This window comes from Pelobates fuscus, chromosome 11 (assembly GCF_036172605.1).
Source record: "Pelobates fuscus isolate aPelFus1 chromosome 11, aPelFus1.pri, whole genome shotgun sequence".
Classification (NCBI taxonomy): Eukaryota; Metazoa; Chordata; class Amphibia; order Anura; family Pelobatidae; genus Pelobates; species Pelobates fuscus.
In genome coordinates, this window is record NC_086327.1 from 102,168,468 (window position 1) to 102,191,251 (window position 22,784).

Genomic DNA, 22,784 nt, shown 5'->3' on the forward strand with positions numbered 1-22,784 from the left:
AATTAAAACTTATTTAATTAAAAATGAACACCCCATAGGCATTTTGGCTTTTATACCAGATTTAAGTGTATATAACCTGTTCCCTCCCCATTACTGGCTCATTGCTTCTCAGTATGACTCCCTTTCTCTGATTTCATAAGCCCCAGCCTTTCTCATTTTCTTCCAACCTCCCTAATGTCACAAACACCCATTTTCCTCCAGTCTCCCAAGCCGCCTGTCTTCACAAATAATAAATCTGACGCCCCCTGCTGATTGCTTGCCTTGTCTGGTAATCTGTTATCTAGTAACAAGACATGAAGCTGTGGCTCGGAATACTGCAGCTCTATTGCAGCTTGTGTTGTAGGGTGACGGGTGTGATAGGATGTATCATTACAACAGTGTTAATTTTGTGCTAGCTGTCCAGCTCCCTATGGCTTTGCCTTTTATAGTAGTAGATACAAATATCCAGGTACTCCGGATGGTTTCTTCTAAAAGGCCGTCTTTATTTGGAATACGGGAACAGAGACAATGTTTCAGGAACTACATGGGCCTTTGTCAAGTCTAGTCATGTTAAGGCCGAAATGTTGTCTCCATTTCTGTGTTCCAAAAAGAGACTGCCTTTTAGAAGAACCCATTAGTGTCTGGATATTTGTATCCATTTGTATACTGCTGCACTTTCATGGAGACCTGGCCCTCCCTATTTGAAGAACACTACCACCACCACTCTCCTATTTTATTTTTTATTTTTTTGATGTGTGCGCCATCCTCAGCTATAGTGTGAGGCTCCAAATAAGCGGATTATAATACTTTTTTTTATGTTCAGCTAATGTGGTAGTTACTGGCCTCAGTTCCACTGCACATAGACATCTCCGAGTGGAGCTGGTCAGTGTTGCTGTCTGTCAGTCTGCCATTTTCTGTGCCTACATTCTGTCTTGTGATCATATTTCCTAATGTTGAAAGGTAAGTAGTTGTGCAAGGGAGGTGTCTTATAGCCAACCACTACTGGTCGGTCCTGGCTTAAAGAGACACTCTAGATCCTTAAAGCACTGCAGTTTACTTTACTATTATCATCCCATAAATATCCCCACAACTCTTCACACGTAAACAGTCGAGAATTGCCCACTATTTCAATTCTCCAGATCCCAAAGATCGTTATCATGTAAGTGAAATGTATTCCATATAAATAAAATCACAATTTGTTATAAAAAAATAGATACAATTTATTGTGACAATTTAAATAATATGTAATATGCGTGATAATAATCAATGAATATTTAGTATAACATAGTATGCAATACAATGGCAATACACATTCCAATGGTTAACATAGCAATTGTCAAGACAAGATTTATGATGGGCTTCACACAGAAAGAAAGTGAAAGTTTCACACAGAGAGCTTCCAGCGAACAGCCATAAAACTTTAGCTAGCAGTTAGAATAACCCTTTCAATGCTGGTTAGATCTTTCTGGACATATAAGATCTATTCTCATGTAATTTTAAATAATATAACATTTAAACCAGCTCATTAGTCATTTCCTGGAACCATCCAATAAGAGAAATCTACCAAATTCTACAAGCTGAATTTTAATTTGCCTAAACAGATATTTTATCTTATTTTAGAGCAAATCAATACACCTGGATAAATATCACGATATGCTAACATGTGATATGTCTCTTTAATACATAATTATTATTATCTGCAGAATGGAATGGTTATAACTACCGTATTTATCGGCGTATAACACGCACCTCATTTTTAGAAAGAAATTCCAGGAAATTCCCCCCTCATCCCATAGTATTCCCCCCTCATCCCATAGTATTCCCCCCTCATCCCATAGTGTTCCCCCCTCATCCCATAGTGTTCCCCCCTCATCCCATAGTGTTCCCCCCTCATCCCATAGTGTTCCCCCCTCATCCCATAGTGTTCCCCCCTCATCCCATAGTGTTCCCCCCTCATCCCATAGTGTTCCCCCCTCATCCCATAGTGTTCCCCCCTCATCCCATAGTGTTCCCCCCTCATCCCATAGTGTTCCCCCCTCATCCCATAGTGTTCCCCCCTCATCCCATAGTGTTCCCCCCTCATCCCATAGTGTTCCCCCCTCATCCCATAGTGTTCCCCCCTCATCCCATAGTGTTCCCCCCTCATCCCATAGTGTTCCCCCCTCATCCCATAGTGTTCCCCCCTCATCCCATAGTGTTCCCCCCTCATCCCATAGTGTTCCCCCCTCATCCCATAGTGTTCCCCCCTCATCCCATAGTGTTCCCCCTCATCCCATAGTGTTCCCCCTCATCCCATAGTGTTCCCCCCTCATCCCATAGTGTTCCCCCCTCATCCCATAGTGTTCCCCCCTCATCCCATAGTGTTCCCCCCTCATCCCATAGTGTTCCCCCCTCATCCCATAGTGTTCCCCCCTCATCCCATAGTGTTCCCCCCTCATCCCATAGTGTTCCCCCCTCATCCCATAGTGGTCCCCCCCTCATCCCATAGTGGTCCCCCCCTCATCCCATAGTGGTCCCCCCCTCATCCCATAGTGGTCCCCCCCTCATCCCATAGTGGTCCCCCCCTCATCCCATAGTGGTCCCCCCTCATCCCATAGTGGTCCCCCCTCATCCCATAGTGGTCCCCCCTCATCCCATAGTGGTCCCCCCCTCATCCCATAGTGGTCCCCCCCTCATCCCATAGTGGTCCCCCCCTCATCCCATAGTGGTCCCCCCCTCATCCCATAGTGGTCCCCCCCTCATCCCATAGTGGTCCCCCCCTCATCCCATAGTGGTCCCCCCCCTCCCCTCCCATAGTATTCCCCCCCCTCCCCTCCCATAGTATTCCCCCCCCTCCCCTCCCATAGTATTCTCCCCCCCTCCCCTCCCATAGTATTCTCCCCCCCTCCCCTCCCATAGTATTCTCCCCCCCTCCCCTCCCATAGTATTCTCCCCCCCTCCCCTCCCATAGTATTCTCCCCCCCTCCCCTCCCATTCTCCCCCCCTCCCCTCCCATTCTCCCCCCCTCCCCTCCCATAGTATTCTCCCCCCTCCCATAGTATTCTCCCCCCTCCCATAGTATTCTCCCCCCTCCCATAGTATTCTCCCCCCCTCCCCTCCCCTCCCATAGTGTACTTCCCCCCCCTCCCCTCCCATAGTGTACTTTCCCCCCTCCCCTCCCATAGTGTACTTTCCCCCCCTCCCCTCCCATAGTGTACTTTCCCCCCCTCCCCTCCCATAGTGTACTTCCCCTCCCATAATTACTTACCTGTCCTGAAGCGTGGGCCGGCTTCACAGCGCACACCGCGGTACAGGAACTTTAATTTCAGGTTCCGGTTTCCGGCGGGACTGAAAGGAAGTGTGCACACTATTGTGGGATATCGGCGTATAACACGCACCCACGATTTTTCCCCTATTTTCAGGGGAAAAAAGTGCGTGTTATACGCCGATAAATACGGTATATATTTCTTAGTTAACGAAGATTTCTAAATATCGAAATCTGATCGTGATTTATCCAGTCATATATCATGTTATTAGAAAATTTGAATTAATTTAGATTAATTAAATGAAACCAGTTAGGTAGATATTCTCATCACATGAGTAGGTAGTCTCATGAACTTGTTTGGATTTCTCACTCTGACGCTCTGTTTTTCTTTCTTAGCCTGCGATCCTGACTTCTTACGATTGCCTCCACTGCTCACTTCCCCTGATTCTTTGACTTGGGCCCTCTCTTCCCTTTGTCTTAACTTTTTAAAGGGAAAAATTCTCTGTTCGTCACTAGGTGATAGGCCAATAGAAAACTGGAGGTGTGGTTACCTTCCAGATAGCAATTTAAGTATTTGGTCCATAGAGGGCAGTCTCGTCCCACTAAACATACCTATCCAGGAAAGAGTTAACTTTTCCTGGTGGCGATTTTGACGTAAATTGGTTTATCTATATGGCTGCCATAACTTAAGGTTACTCGTCAGTTCAAAAAGTTTCTTTAGGCTTTCTTCAGGCAGTGTGTCTCCAATTCCTGCTGTAATTTCTAAAACTGACAGTTTAAACTTAATTTCAACTTTTACTTACAATGAGACCTTGTGAAATTTCGAAAGTAAAATTAAATTATTTAATCTTCTGTCACGAGTGTCTGGGTTTAGAATTATTTCTATTCCATTAACATTTAGACAGTCTTCAGTCCCCCGTTCTCATTTCTTATCACTTGGTTTGTATATACAATGCATTCTTTAGCTCCGGCTAGGTTAGTCACAGAAAGGATAGACATTTTTTATGTCTTTGTCAGTTTGAAGATAGCAAAATGGAGTCTGCTCTGTTCAGAGTGATTCTGACAATATACATTTTAATTTCTATCATAGCACAAAATGTCTGCCGATATAAATATCCTGACAGTGTCCTATTATTTTTCATTGTATGAAAAGTGGAGATCTCCATAGAAATGACCACTTTTTAAATTAACCTTGTTACACCCTTTTCGTTTTCAGTCAGATAACCTGTCCTGTTGCTTCCTGGTTTTGGTTAGCTCAGTGGAGCTAAACTCAAGAGGCAGCAATTGCACAGAGCACCTGCCCTTCAAAGACTTTTCATTGAGCTGCATTGTTATGTTTGTGATTGGACAGCCACAGAAAGTCTGGGCAGGGTTAAAAGGGGAGGGTTTGTAAAGACTTAAGACAAGAAATCTGGTTTTAGATGTGACCCAATGGCCAAAATGCATAATTAAATGCAAGTGCATGTTGGAGGGGAATACTGTATATCTACTAAACAGTGTGTGTATATGTATGTGTGTGTGTGTATATATATATATATATATATATATATATATATATATATATTTTTTTTTTTTTTTAATATAAAAATGTAATTTTTTTATTTCATTGTATTTGCGCAATAATATAAATTGAACATGTACTTAAAATGTGTAAGTGACCGGTGCCCTACGCGTAAAGGAACACTATAGTCACCTGAACAACTTCGGCTTAATGAGGTTGTTCAGGTGAGTGCTACAGCTCCCTGCAGCCTTTTTCTTGTAAGCACTGTATTTTCATAGAAAATACAGTGTTTACATTGGAAGCTTGGAACACCTCCAGTTGCAGTCAATCAGACGGCCAGCAGAGGGACTTCAGAGTTCAGAAGCCCTAAAAAGGCTTCATTCACGTCTGACTTATCCACGCATGGGCGAATACTTCAGACGTGCTATCAGCACACAAAGCACTGTGAACGCGCTTTGCGTGCTGAGGCTGTCAGCACTGCGTGGGAGTGGCTTGAGCTGACAGGATGGAGGAGGAGGAGGGGAGGATGACCGAGGAGGAGGAGGGGAGGATTCAAACAGTAAACGTATTTAGGGAGTGTGGGTGGGTGACTGAGGGTGAGTGGGTGAGGATTGATGATGTAAGTGGATTGAGAAAGAGTGTGTGTGTCTAATTTTTTACTACTTGTGTGTTTGCATAGAAACACTATATATAGAGATATCTATATCTATATCTATATCTATATCTATATCTATATTTCTATGCAAACACAGATTGGCTGAGGAGGGGGGCGGGTATATAAAGCGAGCTGAACTGTCAGTCAGACAGCTCAGCTCGCGAACGCGCATTCCGCGCACATGCGTGGTTGAGCTCGGAGTTTCTTCATAGGGCGGCATTCAATGCCGCTCTATGAAGAATGCGATTGGTGCAGCACGAAACCGCGCATGCGCACCACATCGAAGTGTCCTATTGGGCCCAGTGATTTCGTCATTTTGACGAAAAAGGGTGTGTGGCCTAGCGGGGAGCTCGGCGCTGGAACGGAGGAAAGTTTTATTAAAACTTTTTTTTTTTTTTTTTTATGGCAAGTTCATATAAAAACAAGAGAGAAGGCTGGGGGACCTGTCTTTCTTGCGTTTATATGTTGACTATAGTGTCCCTTTAAGCTACATGTTGAGCTGGCAAATTCAACAGCAAAAGTGTCAACATTTAGATTAAAAAAATAAAAAATAACTGCAGTGAAACCAGAGTGATATATATATTTTTTTCTCTCTCTCAAATCAATGCTTGTTTTAGTGAATATCCCCAAGATTGTTGGATAGTGCAGACTATGTAGATGAAATATTAGTTCCTTTAAACTGACACAATTTGTGTTTGACATGTGAAATTTAAACAGACCCCCACCTCAATTCTACGCTAGCATACATCATGCAAACTGGGAAAACATTGTTGTTTATATTCATCCAAAACCCCACTCTTACCAACCTTTTGTGTCATAAAAAATGAACAAGATATGGAGAATATTAGAACTGCAGTTGTTAGTTTTAATTGTACAGTAATTAAATCACAGGACAAAAAAAATATTTACAATAGTTATTCAGGCACTTGAGAAAACCCAGCGGGTAAAATGTGGCAGCAACGAGTGGAGCAGGCGTAATTAGACCTGCACGATTTCTGATCTCAGAAAAGACTTCGTTTCCCTGCTGGCCCGCATTTAATAGGAAGTATGCAAATTAGACTGATATCAAATAGGTGATCGTTTTGCTTCAGAGGGCTCGTGCTAAGTGGAATTTATATGCTGGCCTCCCCACAATATAAATGGTTTCCCATTGCAAGGGGAGATGTTGCATCTGTCTACTTTACTAAAGCGTTTAACTCTTCTAGGTATCTCCTATATTAAAATGTTTGGTGGATTTCTACGCATTTTATTAGGTTCATTTAATAAGTTCACTTGTGTATATAAAGTGTCTCTTTAGTGACACATTAGCAGTTTAATATTTTTAAAAAGATTTAGTGTGTATGTATATAGTATAAATGTTTATATTTTTTAAAAAAATATTTTTTTTATCATTTTAAAATATTTCCAGTGCCGTGCTAGTCCGCTGGTGTTTGTGTGCCTTGAAGGGTGTGACTTGGCTCCATGGGATCTTCTAATCAGATTTTATTCACATTAAATTTTTATTTGGTTTTAAGTTTCAAAAGCCCAAAACACAAAAGTAAGCATAGAGACCAAAGAAGCCAGGCAAAGCAAACACATAGAACCAGAGACAATGGACATGCATAAAATATACAAATGTTCTCCTCCATACACTTTGTTACCAAGTGGAGCTTAACTTAAAAACAAAGTTCTCCTTCGACTGGAGAGAGGACTGGTTCGCCTGACGAAATCACATATTTTTTTTTTTTAATTCTTTATTTTTGTTGTGCAAGCGTTTACATACAGACTTGCGATACCACGACCGTATTGGCAAGTAGTTCAAGCATCAAACATTGTGTAACCTTGACATGGTATATGGAGTAACTGAACATTTTCTTTAAAGTAATATACAACGGGTTAACAATACATGCCTGGTGTGTCATGTGATAAGGTAAACATGCTATATCTGAGGTAGGCTAGGACCACGCTGAACTAGTGTGTCTATCATGGTGTAAGACATAACAGATTTATACTGCATGTTTGGTATCTAGACAAGAAAATATTAAATCTGCATAGATGCCTAGCTCACTGATACTGAAGAATCATCTCAGACACACGTGGTGAAACCTCTGAGGATATGTTTCAATTCTGTTATGCAATGCACGATTGGTATGTTTTTTAAGTAGTAATTGTTTAACATTCTGGCTAGACAAAAGCTTGGTTAGGACCACTGGAGCTTAGCACATCTTTGCCATTTAACATAGGTAGGAAAGGCAATACTGTAGCAGTGTATAGCAAGGGATACTGGATCTTAGGTGGCAAGAAGTAAAGTTAAAACTGCAGTCCCTTGTAAAGCCCGCGTAACGTTGGGCTGTAGTTGTCTCTATGCTGGCATATAGGATGGAGTAACTTAAGACTTGTGGGCTGTGACAGGGAGACACAGTAGTCCTGCTCAATGCACAATGACAGGGATCCACATGCTTTCACACGTGTCTAGGGTACTCATCTGGGTGGCAGTTGGGCTTCTCCTTCCAGGCTTGATTTGTAGCCGAGTGCAGAGCTAGCAAGTTTGTTGTTGTTTGGGAAGGGCGACTGGTAGAAACGTCATGCGGTGTGAAAGCACAGCTTCCCCAGGGGTCGTCGGTTGTGGTCAGAGGGTTTAGTAACTCTTTCAGCCCCACTCTCTCCCCGGCTGTGGTAGATGTTTTCGTCCCTAGACTTGCCTTGTTCTAGCTGGGTGGTCTTCTCTGCGTTCGGCTCTGTAATGCTGGCCGGTCGCGCACATGGCATGCGAGCGGTGGCCATCTTGTGGGGTGCCGCTCAGTAGGTGTTCCACGGCAGGGTGGTTGTTCTGGGCCCAGATTGGTGCCCCAATGGTTGCCCTTGTAGACCGGGATGACCCCCCCTCCGCTGTCCAGAGGGGGGAGGGGAGCCAGACGCCGACTGGAGACCCGGGAGGGCGGCCGTCCCGTCCTGGCTCAAGCTACTTTGTGCTCCGGGCCCTTGTCGGGTCACTGTTATTGCCAGGCAGGGTCTTGTGAGATCCCCGCGTTCCCCATCAGCTGGGGGTCAATTTGGTCACCAGTATGGACCGCTGGTTAGCTTTGGCCTCCAGTTTTTGCCGATTTTTAGACCCTGAAGCGGGAGCTCAGACAAAGCGCGTCTGATCCCGTCGGCGGCCAGGCCCCGCCCCCCACGGGTGCATTTTTTTAACCAAACATTACAGCGTTATCTTTCACACTTATCTCTTTCCACCTCCTCTGACGTTAGCAATGGGGGAGAAGCTAATGCACATGCACAGCAAGTGTCCAGCGTCATTTCAGAGTTAAAGGAGCACTATAGTGCCAGGGAAAAAAAACATTTTCCTAGCCATAAAGGGTTATTGGGGCCTCCCCCCGCTGGGCTGAAGGGGTTAAAACCCCCTTCGGCCACTTACCTTAATCCAGCGCGCGGCTCCCTCTCCTGCCTATGTGGAGCCATATGTGCATGTGCGGCCAAAGCCGTGCACGCATTCAAACCGCCCTTGGGAAAGCATTACTCGATGCTTTCCTATGGTGATCTGAACTCACGCTATGTGAGTTCAATGCGATTTTCTCACTGAAAATCGCAGGAGTGCCTCTAGTGGCTATCAAGGAGACAGCCACTAGAGGCTGAATAAAAACTCGGTGTAAACATAGTAGTTTCTCTGAAACTGTTTTCAGATGCATGGTTAAAACTAGGGGGACCTGGCACCCAGACCACTTCATTGAGCTGAAGTGGTCTGGGTGCTATAGTGGTCCTTTAAACGCCGTATAAATGCAAGAGGCAGTCTTAACCCTGCAATCTAAACAGGCAGCCTTGAAGGGGACAGGGACACTACACCCAGACCACTTCCGTGAGATAAAGTGGTCTCACAATTATCCCTATAGTGGGCCTATAATGTCCCTTTAAGAAAAAACATCATAAACCTTTTGGGGACTATTTGGACCACATTACATACCTGGTTAAAATTGGAAATATTGTGGTTTAGCTGAATACATTTGTTGAAGATAATGGTACTACCCACTGTTCTATGTTTTTACACTCTCACAATTGCATTGCCTTCTTCACTTCTAAAACTTCTGCAGCTGTTGCACGCACACATCTGGAAAGGTAAACCCCCATGAGTTGCATCCAACATAATTAAACTTCAGACTTCACGGGGAGATTTATGTTCTAGCCAGATTTAAAAATTGATGTATGCATGTTTCCATTATATTGACCAGTCCATGGTTTGGTATGTTCTTTCATGTAGCAAGGGAAGGCAACCTTTAGCACTTCCGACGTAGTAGATTACATCTCCCCTCGTGTAGTCTACTTCGAAATACGGTAGTTTCAACAGCGTCCTGTCTATATGACAGGACGTTTGAACGGTGAATGAAGCAACACGAGAACAAGAGGAGAGGTGAGTTTTGTGGGAAAATGTCTTTGACCACAGGAAATGGAGCATACTTGAGCTCCTCCTTTGGTCAAAGAAGGTCAAGCGCAGGAAAGATACATAAGACAAAGTTGTCTCTACTTTGTCTTATGTTTTAAAGAAAACGATCAGAAAGGAAGAACAGATTCTGAGAGAGGAAGAGAAGAGGAAGCGATTGTGGTAAGGTAAGTTCGGCATGACCGTGCTTAGCTTGGACTGTGTTTTAAAAAATAAATAAATAAAAAAATGTAATGAAATGTGGCGCAAATCGGCATTGTCACTGTGTATGAACTTTGCAGGTAAAGGAGAGTTCTACTTACCTACACTTGTCAATCGTGGGCGTGCCCACCATCTTCCGGTGCGGATGAGGGAGAGTCCAGCTTTGAGGTATATGTAGGCTTCTGCAAAACCGCGGGGACCCTCCATAGACAGAGCCAATTCCATGTAGCCATCACTGATGACAGCTAAGGGGATTGACCCTTCTAGACTGCGGTAGTACTGCCCAGTGTCTAGAAGTGTCAGGTGTAGGAAATGTACAGAGACAAAGTAGTCGCTACTTAATCTCAATATATCTCTAAACCTGAAATAAAATTTCAGAGAAATTCCAACACAGTCAAAATAAGGATTTCATAAAGCGTCTATCCTTATGAAATACAAATTTTTCAGGGGAAGGAGTGATGGTGACCGTGTCACTTTAAACAGACAAACCAATATAAACCAATACACAAGATATACTTCACAAAAATGCTTGCATTCTAGAATAAACCATTGTATTCCATGTAAACATATTGGAATACTTTTTGTAACCTCTGTGAAAAGTCATTTTATTTTTTGGTTGCTACAAAATGCTCCTTGCGTCTTTTACAACAAGGTCTATACCAAATAGTAATTATTTAGCTGCTGTTGACAGGAGTCTAGATATTCACTTTAATTTATGACGCTGACACTGTCACCAGCTCAAGGGCATTGCAATGTATTACTAATCATTGTGACTTCATTTTTTTTTTTTTTTTCCGAGATTCATTTTTAATCCTCCTGTCCTCTTCTACTCTGCCATATAAAGTGGCAGTTTCAGGGAACTGTTTTATTTAAAATAAAATGGGGGGAGAGGAGGAAATGTCCTAGACATCCTAGATGGTAATGAGCTTAGTTGGATATACGTTAACACATCTATGGTAGTCATCCGACTGTTTTTGTGAAGTAAGAGCCACTGATTGGCTAAGTGAATCAGCTGACCGCTCTCAGCCAATCAGCAGCACCCCTGCCCACAACAGCCATGATCTTCCATTTTGAACCTTTTTCACCAAATGAAAGGGCAGGGGGCAGAGAGATCCAGCACCGGAACGCCGACTTTAGGGATAAACTATTCATGAACAATTAAACCCCTAAATGTAAGTTAATGCCACGGACCTCCTGGCATCATAACAACTTTAGCTGAGTGCTTTTAGCCAGTGAATAAAACACTTTGCGTAGAAACGTCCAGAATTGACATTAGCCAGCACAGAGCTCTTGTTCCCCAATGAAGGTGCTATAAGTGAAGTTACACATCCAGCAGTAAAGGGGTCGTATTTGCAGCCTTTCAACGTGAAATGCTACTTTTTTCAAACTCTTGGCACCATGACCACTTCAAAGCACCGAAGTTGGGATGGTACATGATTTAACCCTTTAAAACTATACAATAAGTTATAATTTACACAATTGGCTTCATATAGTAACTACAATCTTTTATTCACTGCAAGAACCAATATATTATGTGTTATTATCCTTATCCATTTATATCATATACACTGAAATAACTGCGCTCAGGGTCCCTCTCTTCAGTCCAAGATACAAAATAAATTATCAGATTCAAAATGTGGAAAATACTTCCTCATGGAAAGCAATATTTGAAATGAAATAAAAAATAATTAGACCGCACCTAATTGCCAATTTATAAACTAATACAATATATCCATACATTTCCGCTAGCGCCCCAACTCAATCAATTCTTCCTGTGCATGCTCACAGGTGCGAAAGACTCTGAAGCGTCTGTGTCAGATTTGTCCAGTGTGGTGTATTGCTGACATTACATTCAGCGTGGTGCATTGGCGTGCATACAGAGTCCACTTGTAATCCTTGTTTACTAACACATCAATATTGGTTATGATACAGAATTGCAGATATTTAACCAAATAAAAAATAAATATATTTAAAATAAACACTATAAAGAATAAAAAAATAAAGTGTAAGATTCTAAACCTCTATTACATGTGAGCTGGAGATATATGTGTGTGTGTGTGTCATTTTTATTGTAAGGTGCATATATGACACATTTACACAAGTACAGATGTTTGTAACATATTGGTAAACATGGAGTCACACATAATACTGGCATTGGTCAGCAGGTAATGTCTAAGCATACATTACCCATCATGTTTCATAGGTTGGAGGGCATAAATATCGCTGTATGTGGGCTGTGCACTCTTGAGATCCTAGGCCTTAAGGTGGGGGTCTCAGTGGTGGTGCATCGTTGGTAACTATAAACAGTGTAGCCATCTCGGAGGGACCCCTCTGTAATCTCGGTTATATTACATGTATCCGTACAAGGTGCACATTTAAGAGAATTACAGTGTAAAAGTTTATAATATGTAAAGTAGGGAAGGTAACAATGAGAGGCACTTGGTACACAATAGTGCATGGGATCTAGCCAGATCATGGACACAGTTCGGGGTCTGCTAGGGGATCCACCAGATCCTATGGTGAGTATAGCAGTAGATATGCGCCCAGAGGGCTAGGTTTCATCGTTTCGGTATGTGGTGCCATCTGTGTGCCTTTGGCCACCCACACTAGCAGCGGGTATGAACTTATGAGGTTAGGTAGCCTGTTGCTCCTGCGCAGTATATTCGCATCCTGACTGGATTTTCCAGCTAGTCTCGGGGTGGATTCACTAGAAGTGGTAGTAACTAGTATCTTAGTGCTTTGGGTTGAACTTGAGAGAACTTGGGGAGAATGAGACTCTTACTCTGCCGTTATTGTTTTTTGTGTGTGAGAGTAGCGTGCCAGGTCTGTCTGCCCATTTGGACCAAATGCATTCCAATCTCTTAGGGGAACCGGCTATTCTATGTTCGTATTGCTGTGTTACTGTTCAGCTTTTTAATAACTAGTGCTATTTCTGGCTGTTTGGTTAATTTCCACAGGGTGGCAATGCAGTTTTTTTTGCTGCAAGTGTGATGTGGATGGTTAGTGCCGCTTTATGTTTTGTAAGTGTGTTTGGTTGGAGATGATGTAGGTAACTCTCTGGTTGGAGTGGTAGGGGCTCCCCTATGCTCTTTTCTATGAGCTGTTGGACCTGTTGCAAGAAGGCGGTGAGCTCCGGGCAGTGCCAGAAAATATGGCTTAGGGTACCTATGGGTTGGCAGCAACGCCAGCACATTTGTTGTGCTCCCGGGGGTGTGTATATCAGGGCTCGACAAATCCCAGGCGCCAGGTCGCGATGGCGACTAAAAGTTTCGCCCTGGCACCTGGAATGTGCCAGATATTGCAGGCGGCCGCCCGCGGGAGCATGGAGGAGGCTGCCGCCCGCAGGAAGCATTGTGGGCGGCGCGTGAGGGAGCAGTACTCTGCCTGCAGCTGCTCTCTGCTCCCTCGCACTGTGTAATGATGCCGGGAGCCTGATTATGACGTCATTCCGGCCCCGGCATCATTACAGAGCGTGAGGGAGCAGAGAGGAGCTACAGGCAGAGTACTGCTCCCTCGCACACAGGAAGAGTGCAGCCCCACTGTTCCCCACTAAAGACCCTCTCAGCTCTCCCAAAGGTAGGGAGGCTGAGTGGGTTTCAATTAAAACTTGTGTGTGTGTGTGTGTGTGTGTGTGTGTGTGTGACCCTGTCCGTGTGCGCAGGGCCGGACTGGCTCACCGGGATACCGGGAAATTTCCCGGTGGGCCGTCGGCACCTGGGGCCGGGCAGACACCTGGGTCTGCTGGAGGCTGCTGGGTACCCGTGCTGGCGGCGCTGGGCAGGGCCGGACTGGGGATACAAAGCAGCCCTGGAAAAAAAATGTATGCCAGACCCATAAGTCACTGCGCCATATATTGTTGCGTGTAATATGTAAGGCAATGTCTTGCCCTGACAGATGATTGAGTAATATATATATGCATGTCCCTACAGGCTTTTCAACGTAAACACTGACTTTTCGGAGAAAAGGCAGTGTTTTACATTGCTTCAAAGTGACACCGCTAGTAACAGTCACTCAGATGGTCACTAGAGGTGCTTCCTGTGTCAGTGCACCTACATTCAGAGACTCCACACTCTGTAGGTGCTGAACGTTCCCCATAGAGATACATTGATTCAATGCATCTCTATGAGGAGATGCTGATTGGTGTAACGTTTTGCAGCCAATCCAATGGCAAATCATTGGATTGGCTGAGATCATCAAGCTTGATGATCTCCGCCATAGAGGCAGGGCCAGTCGAGGGGAGACCAGCACGCTGCGTGGGGAAAAAAAGGTGAGCAAAAACACTATTTTTAAACACACATATACCATGACAGACACACACACACACACAGCATGTGTACTAACCCCCTGTATTTGTAAATACTTTCTAAGCGCTGCACTCGCACTTAAAGTTTAGGTGATCTACCTCACCACCTAAAACGTATAAGTTACATTTTCATTTTGGTTTAGTACTACACCTGTATATCCAATAATATCGGTTTGTCAGTGTTGACACCGGTACCCCCAGTGCGATTTAACCAGCTCTTTAACTAGTCAGGGCAACTTGTATTTTCTCTGTGGAATTAATCTTATTGTAGTGTAATATTTTGATGTTTGATGAAATGTCCCAGAATGCACTTTGTGAGCCTAGATATGAAGATACATGACCCCTTTTTCTATGACATCGCTCCATTTAACCTGCTTCCCAGTATCTGTGATAGAAAAGTTTGTCACTTTTAAGGCAAATGTTTGCAACCCTTGCCTAGGAACGTGGCAGTCTTTGTGAAGAGTCCTTGTTGAGGAATAGATTGCTGTTAGCAGTAGTAAAGCAAATTTTCACCTACACATGTGCGTGCATATATGCTTGCCCATCAAGTGGGGATGCCCCTGCCCCCATGAGTGCCAGACACTTCTAGGCACAATGATGTTGGTATTGGTGGTTAGACTGAAGCATGTAAATCTTACTCGGCATCTTGTAGTTTTATACTCCGTATTTTAAATTTCCTCAGCTATTGCTATACACACTGTGTCTTTATGTGGCTATCTGTTTGCAGTCAACGTTGTATTTCTGATGCAGCCTGTCCGCAAAATTGCCCCCACAAATAATGTGCTTTTTTATTTAGTGCCATGAATGACCATGCATTGTAAATAACTACAGAAAATATGGTTGCATTAAAAATGGGCAGCCCTCCCTCATCCTTATTAATTATCCACGTCACAGGGTGAGGCTCTGATTTCATCACTAAGACATGCTGGGACTCATGCACAGATATCTAGGAAGTGATATAAAATGCTAGATGAACACAGTCACCAGTGTGTGCGATGTATACAAAAGGTATTAATTTTACACAAATTCAATTGGAAGTGAATGTGTAGGGCTGCGCTGGGCTGAGGTCCCTAAATCAAACCACATCTGAAGATCTGGATTTTTTTGATGGCCAATTAATTTTTTTTAAATTTAGTTGTATTATATTGGTTTACTTGAGTCTATCTTTTCTGAGTGCTACCCTACTTCAAAAACCCAGCTTTGCCTTCTTTTCATGAACTGCTAAGATGGCATCGGGAAAGAAATGGTGTGTTTTTTTTTTTTTGTTTTTTTTTTAAGTGAGTTTAAGTCAGGTGTAGGCAGCCTTTGGCACTCCAGATATGGACTACATCTCCCCTGTTGCTTTGCCGGCGTTATAGCTTTAAAAGAATTGTGTCCTTAAAATGCCGATATCGATTGTCTACCCCTTCAAGCAATATGACGTCTACAACTTTGCCATTTCTCAGTTTTATATGAAACTGTTCAAGTTTGGCTTCATATAAAAAGAATGACTTGCCAGTGCAGAGCAAAAGCTTTCACCGTGGCCGCATTGATAATACAGAATTAACTTTTTGTCCAAATCCTCAATATTCACATTCTCTCAACCCTCTCAACCAAGCAATGCCTCCCAGGTTGGGTGTCATTGACAATGGTTCCTCTGTACCAGTCAGGCCCTTGGTTTATATCAAACTGTTCTTAAACTGTTTATTAACCAGAGTGGTGACGCTAGGGGATTCAAGGCAGTGTGACGAACGTTATTTATAACAAAATTGCTTGCCACTGCTTTGTTACAGTACATATACTTTAACGATATGTAAATACCTGAGCTGACATGATCTTATAAGACCCATGATCTTTCATAATTTTATCTGATGTTTATGTACAGCTCGTATAGATTAATAAGGAATTAAGCTACTAACGTTCAGTTTCTTTTAATGTCTTTTAATAAATGTCAATCGCTCAACTACAAATCTTATGAACCAGTGCTCAGTAGGAGATTTGAGATATGTACAGATTAGTCACATTCAAAGAGACGAGAAGGCCAGGGTTGAGTGAGAAATTTCGGCCAATTCCTGGTGCCCACACAACCTACAACTATATATATTTTTTTTAATTTTTTTTATTTTATATAAATGCATGTTCTTCGTAATGGTGAGATGGCAACACCAGTCTGGTCTTTTTACTTTAAGGTACCGCTTGTTTTATACCAATGCTTTTGCCGATAGGGTGGTAAATTGAACCAGGTGTCACTTTTCAATTTTAATGTTTTTATTTTCTTTTTTTTTTGTATTCATTCTTTTAGCCATGAAGAAATGCGTGCACACATGTATTCAGCTCCAAGTTATGAAGATGTAATGAGAGAATATGAGTCTCATCCTACGGAGCTTGCCAGAAATGAAAGAATGAGCATTACCCTTCCTTCGTACGAGTCCTTGCATGATATCGACGAGCTGACCCCAACTAGACCTCAGGAGGAATCTGCTAAAACTGACCTTCCACAAAGGACAGATTCTCGTTCAGAGAAACAGAAAAAACCCTTGAACGTTAGGAGAATTAAATCTGATAAACTTCATCTTAAGGAGTTTAGATTAAATTTGTCTGGACAAAGTAATGTTTCTAAGATCCCGGCTATCGAGCCTATAACTCCACCACCACAATATGATGAGAAGCAACTTGGGGTAAATCAAAATGTGTAGACAACTGACTTACAGGATTTCCGGTGTATTAATTCCATATTTTTTTTTTTTGTTAACATCTGCATTATACATGAAAGTGACACTAGCATCATGGAAAAGCAACGGAGAGGACTCAGAATCTGACAATGCTTTTTTTTTTTTTTATATACACGCATATCTTTTCTTTCCCCTGTTTGTTTTTACATGTCTAGATGTGATAAATGTGCTGCTAAACTTCTGTAAATTCCAAAATGGATTCTACGCAGTTTCCTAACCTGCTACCCCTCCACTATGGAAGAAGTTGGCCACATTTTGCTTCTCTAACCCTATGTTTCTGCTGGAAGGCTGGACAAGCTATGCATTTTCAATCGTTCACATTCCCTGACTACTCAAATGTAATGCTTAAAAATATCCGGGTCCATTTATAAAGTAAATTAAGAATTATATTGGTATAATCCTTTCCTCTTTATTATGAGGTCCTGTAACCTTGATGCACCACAATGGAAAAAACTGTGAAATACAAGGCAATGTGTGACTTTTTTTTGTTATTCTCAAATGTCTAGATCAAAGCACTTGTTTGTTAGCTTTTGAATCCGCATTTTGTAAGATATCCACCAGAGGGTGCTGGTGTGACAGTTAATATTAGTTTGTTAGACTATGCTGAAACAATGTAACCATATGTAAACTCTAATAGGTTGCCTTATGTAGCCGTGGCACTGTGACAGTCTTGAGTTGGGTGATGCCCACATTAATGTGTATTTTTTGGGGTTTCTGCCTAGTCAGTGGTTTTTTTTTTTTTTTTTCGTATTGCCTGGTTTTAAAGCGGAAGCATCACTTGTTTTGAAATGTGTGAGGCAAGTTCCGCCTCTTGCTGCCTAACAAAAAAATTATCTTTCACAATATTTGTATGACTCATTTGACCTATTTTGTGCCCAGTCTCTGAAGTAGGCAATTCCATCATTCGTAGACACAAATCTTATCCTAAAATTCTTTATAATTGAACATTAAACTTATTTAATTAAAAACACTCAATTTTTTCCTCTTAATTGTTCTCTATTGTGTGTTTGTTTGACCTTCCAGGTTAAAAAAAATAAATATAAAAGTCAACCCACAGAATATTGAACCGTCTTACCAGATGTGAATTCAGTGCTTGAAATACCTAGTCCTATGGAGCTTGGCTGATGAAAGCTTTTTTTTAATTTTTACTGTAAGATGGACTGTGTTGAAGGCTTTCTCCAGCATCACTTGTACATCCGGTTATGGTATGATCATAAAGGGCATGTATTGTGAACTGTATATTTTACAATACTTAAGCACCATAAACATTACAGTCTGCTGTAGTGCTTATGGTGCCGGAGTGCATAGGTGCTCTTCCAAGGTAAGCAGTCAAACTGCTTGCAAATGGTTTGACAATTTGCCTGGGCTCCACTGAGCACTGGTCACCTTTTCCTCTGCTGCAAGAGACTCGCTGCATTGAGCAAAGACCGGCAGAACAGGACTCTGCTTAATGGCTAACCGCGTTCAAGTGATGCTCTTGGCTGATGAGCTGTCTGAATACAGCAGGGCTTATCTCAGTGAAGCTAGCAGGAGTTTCACACTCCAGCAGAGTCTGTAGCCAGTCCAAAATAGAACGCAGGAAAGTTGCCAAACTGTAGTGGTTATGGTGCTTGGATTGTTCCTTTTAAAGTGAATAACATTCCATCTGTATATTGTAATAGCCAAATTGCCAACCAATGTATAAACAAAAACTAATTCAGTTATACTGCTTACTTGGAGGTCTGGAGGGGCTGAGCATGTAGCCACCCCACTCTCTCATGTGACACTGCAGCATCCGTTTTAGCGTCCAAACTCTTCCAGAGGTGGGTAGCAGTTTAGGAGTCCATGCTGTATGGAAGGAGTGCTCTTCAGGCTAGTATATCTTTTAATGTATGCACAGTGTACAGACTGCATATATATATCCCTTCTTGTAAACTTTGACACAATTAGTTGATGACAGGTTCACTTTAATTACATTTTTTTTCTTTATTCAACAGACTTGAGAAAATATGCTTGTTTAAGAAAACCTTTTCTTAGTGTTTTTGTTTTTTTTACGAACGAGGTGTACAAAGAGTCTGTATAAATTAAATAGGTCATAATCAGAATAACTTGGTGACCCATAGTAACTAGTACATTTCTGTTCATACATTGTGCTAGCCAAACTGCTAATACATGTGTAATTGTATTCCATGTATTTCTATTATTCTGACATGTCTGCTGGTGGAAGGACTACAAATCTACCATGCAGCCATGCGTTAGGCATTATGACGCTATGTACATTACCTGGGGGCCTGGTGAATATGTGCAGAGTCTTCGTGTTCAGGTAAGTATATTTTTTTTAATCTGTATGTTTGCTGGCTATGTCACTAGTGTAATTAATATTTTAGATATATACCTACCAAAAGGCGACCTGTGTCTTTTTGTTTTTTTTTGTTGGGTTTTTTTTTTTTTTTTGGGGTGGCATTATGTTCTAGGTTTTAAAAAAAGACATAAGATTTTATTGCACAGCACTATGACGTTTTCCCAAAGAGCAAAATATTGTTTAACCTTCTTTGAAATAAATTCTGAAACCAAAACAACCACCATCTTGGATTTGTTTATGCTGCTATGCATGGTAATATTTAAAATATAAAAGCACTGACAAAACGTGAAACATGGAATTATGTCTTGTAATATTTTGTTTACCTTACACTTCTTTTGAGCATGTACAGTTAGATTTATTTTTTTTTTTGTTATTTTTTTTTTTTTTTTTTTGCAAAGGGGTGTGGGCACTTGATAGCTCTTTAAATATTTGTTAATAAACAGACACATGAACACACATTGGCATCTTTGATCTGTTCTGTTGTAATTTGCATTGTCCAAATTTTCTGAATGCTGATAAAAGCTTCTTAAGGCAAGGTAAACGATGTAAGAAAATAGTCCAAATTTAATTGGGTTCACATATAATAAAAGACTCTTTATTTACTCTTGAACCTTCTTACTTAGTGTATGGGCCACCGGAATGGGTTATGGTGATCAGGAGAATGTCACAAGTGGTCTGTATTGGTTTCCCATCTTTGTTTTATGCAATCCACTTAACAGCCTATTCCACCACTCTGATGGAAGTACCCGTTCTCTTCTGGTTGATCATATAGACTTGTGTGTCAAGAGTCCCAGACGCAGCCAACCCACTCTCTCATTCTTGCCCAGAGACAATTGGTTGGTCTTGGTATGGCCTTGATCTGACCACGGAAGCCCTGACACAAGATCTTTTGGCTACTGGTCAGTGGAGGTGTAACATGGTTGGTATATTCTTCTCTTGGTGGCTGTACTTTAGTTAAATATATATTCATGTCACAACACATGAGGATCCTCGGCAAAATACAAGGCATTCCAAATGCCAATCGAGAAGAAAAATGGACAAGAGTATCATAGAACCTTCGGATGGTCGGACTTGATGCTTCGAGCATGCAAGAGCTTATATTGGTCCATGCCTTTGCATCAGTTTTACATGATAGATGCATGCGCAGAGCAAAAGACAGAATGTCAACCAATTAACACATAAAAAGGCGTTACGGTTGCATTCACTTTGTTTGAATGTGGCCACAATAACGTGACCTAGTTGACAATGTTTTGTCCAGAATTACTTGGCTGTTCTACTTTTGGAGTGAGAAGCTAAGGACTGTGTTGGAAATGACACAGATGCTTAATTTCACATTTCCCTTCACCACTGCCAGCAGAGCTGCAAGTTAGGCAAATACCCCAGACTGTGACAGAGGTGCTTTAAGTGTCCCAAATGTTCCTTACTCCTTGTCTGGGCACTCCTACTGTTTAAATATTGTATTGGTATATAAACGCTGTTACAAATACAATAGAATGGAGTGCGTCGTCAAGCGGTGGCTGGGGTTTGTTTGAGAAAAGTAGCTGCTCTTCCTCCCCCTATTTTCAGAGGATCCTGCTGAAAGTTTGCCAGGAAAATGGCAACTCCTTGTGGACAAGGGCTGCTGCTATGGTTCCTGATGCTGTCAAGGGAGAAGAGACTTGCTGACACAGTCCGACTCTCAAGCCATGGACCAGCCCTCCTCTTTGTGTCAAGTCCACTTTTTTATTCTCTTCTGTCTCTTTCATGCACTCTGGTTATACCCCCTACTCTTTAAGTATCTTGTTTAACCTGATTCATGTTCCCTGTTACATTTATTTCACTATATCCTGTGGAATTCCATCACTGCAGCAATACAAAATCTATATCATGTTGTTTCTAATGAAACCACTTCTTCCAGATTTGATGCCAGTGTCAAAACAAATAATACTTAGCAATAGTAAAATCCAATATAGAAATGCTGGAGGGAGGATGATGAATAGCGGATATTAAATGCTGCGTTCAGGTCTACTCTGAGCAGCAATACTTATAGCTTGATATGAAAGTTTGACGGTAGCATATTCTATAATGAATCTAATAGAAAACAGACTGTACACCGGGTAATGTCTTGCACTCTAGATACATTGCAAATTTTGTATTCTTACACCACACCACTGGAATGTAAGCTTTGAGATAAACCTACATCACCTCTTATTCCTAACATGTAAAAAAGCTTTTAACTATTGAATGTGCGGCTTCGATTTTCTCATTGTTTCCAGGGTTTTTCTTGTGGTGCTGATGTCAGGACCCAAATCATTCATGCTCATTTTATCTTTGAAGCAATGATGCAACTCTGTCAGAAATTGAACAGGTTGCACTAATATATAAACAGTTCCCAAATACTGGCTTGTTAAACAATAGAGATATCTCACCTATGTTTTTTCTTTTCTGTACAATTACCTGTATCTTTCGTTTAGTTGTACAGGGCTATATATTGGTTATTTTTATAAATTAAAAGTAGACCGCTTATGATCTGTTGGTCATGTCTATCAAGGAAAGTTCATTTTATGTTTTTTCTGACTTTCAGTATTGTAGATTTTCTAACAGTATTCTATAGATATAAACAAAATGGATAATAACTAATAAATCAAACTTCCCTAAACAGCAAATGCTGAACAAGGGGACATCAAACTGAACAGGAAAAACAACAAAACAGTTTGCACCTACTAACAGGTGGATAGTATACAAATGCAAACATATATATTAAAAAAGGCAAAGGAATACAGTCTATCTTTTCACAAAATGATTTTTGATCCTATAGAGCTTGATCCATCTAATGTGGGTACAAGTAAAAAGCAGGGAAAAAAAAACACCAATGGTGCAGTATTTCTCAGAGTGAATAACCTGTAACAAAATTATGTAAGTGCCCAATCACGTGGTATGGAGCTTCAGACAAGCTCTGGTAACGGTAGTGGTATAATCCCCAGTTGTGGATACAGATGTCTTATCATTTGCTCTATTGATTTCCAGTGGAAAATATGAAATAAGGCAAAATCCAGTAGTGCAATATTGCAAATATAAAGAACAATGTGCACAATCAAAATTACAAAATATACTCACAAAGGAGGAGCTTACATCTCAAACTCAAGGCAGTGGCGTACACACAATCCATGGGCCCCCCCCTCCCCCCCCCCCAACAGAGACACACGGACTGAGACATACACACATACATACAGAGACACACACAGACAAACGCACAGACACATACATACAAACACATATACAAAATGTTTGTCATCCTCCTGTTTCCTACCTTTTAGGTGCAGGAGGGTGACTTCCCTAGGGTCCAGTGGTGGCTCAGGCTGATGGGAGTCAGAATCCCACTCTGACTCCCTCTCCTTCCTCCCGCGCGGACTCTCTGATAGCTGGGAGGAGTGATGGGCAGTCACTTCCTCCCAGCTG

General features: G+C 41.8%; 1 protein-coding gene across 2 annotated transcripts in view; it reads left to right on the forward strand.

Annotated features, from left to right (window-relative positions):
• Positions 1-17,975, forward strand: part of TMEM51 (transmembrane protein 51) — a 54,539-nt gene extending 36,564 nt beyond the window's left edge. For both annotated transcript variants that reach the window (XM_063436590.1, XM_063436589.1), the window contains exon 3: positions 16,576-17,975. In XM_063436590.1, the coding sequence (XP_063292660.1) occupies positions 16,576-16,969 (394 nt within the window). In that variant the 3' untranslated portion in view covers positions 16,970-17,975. The remainder of the gene's footprint in view (positions 1-16,575) is intronic.
• Positions 17,976-22,784: the final 4,809 nt, after the last annotated feature.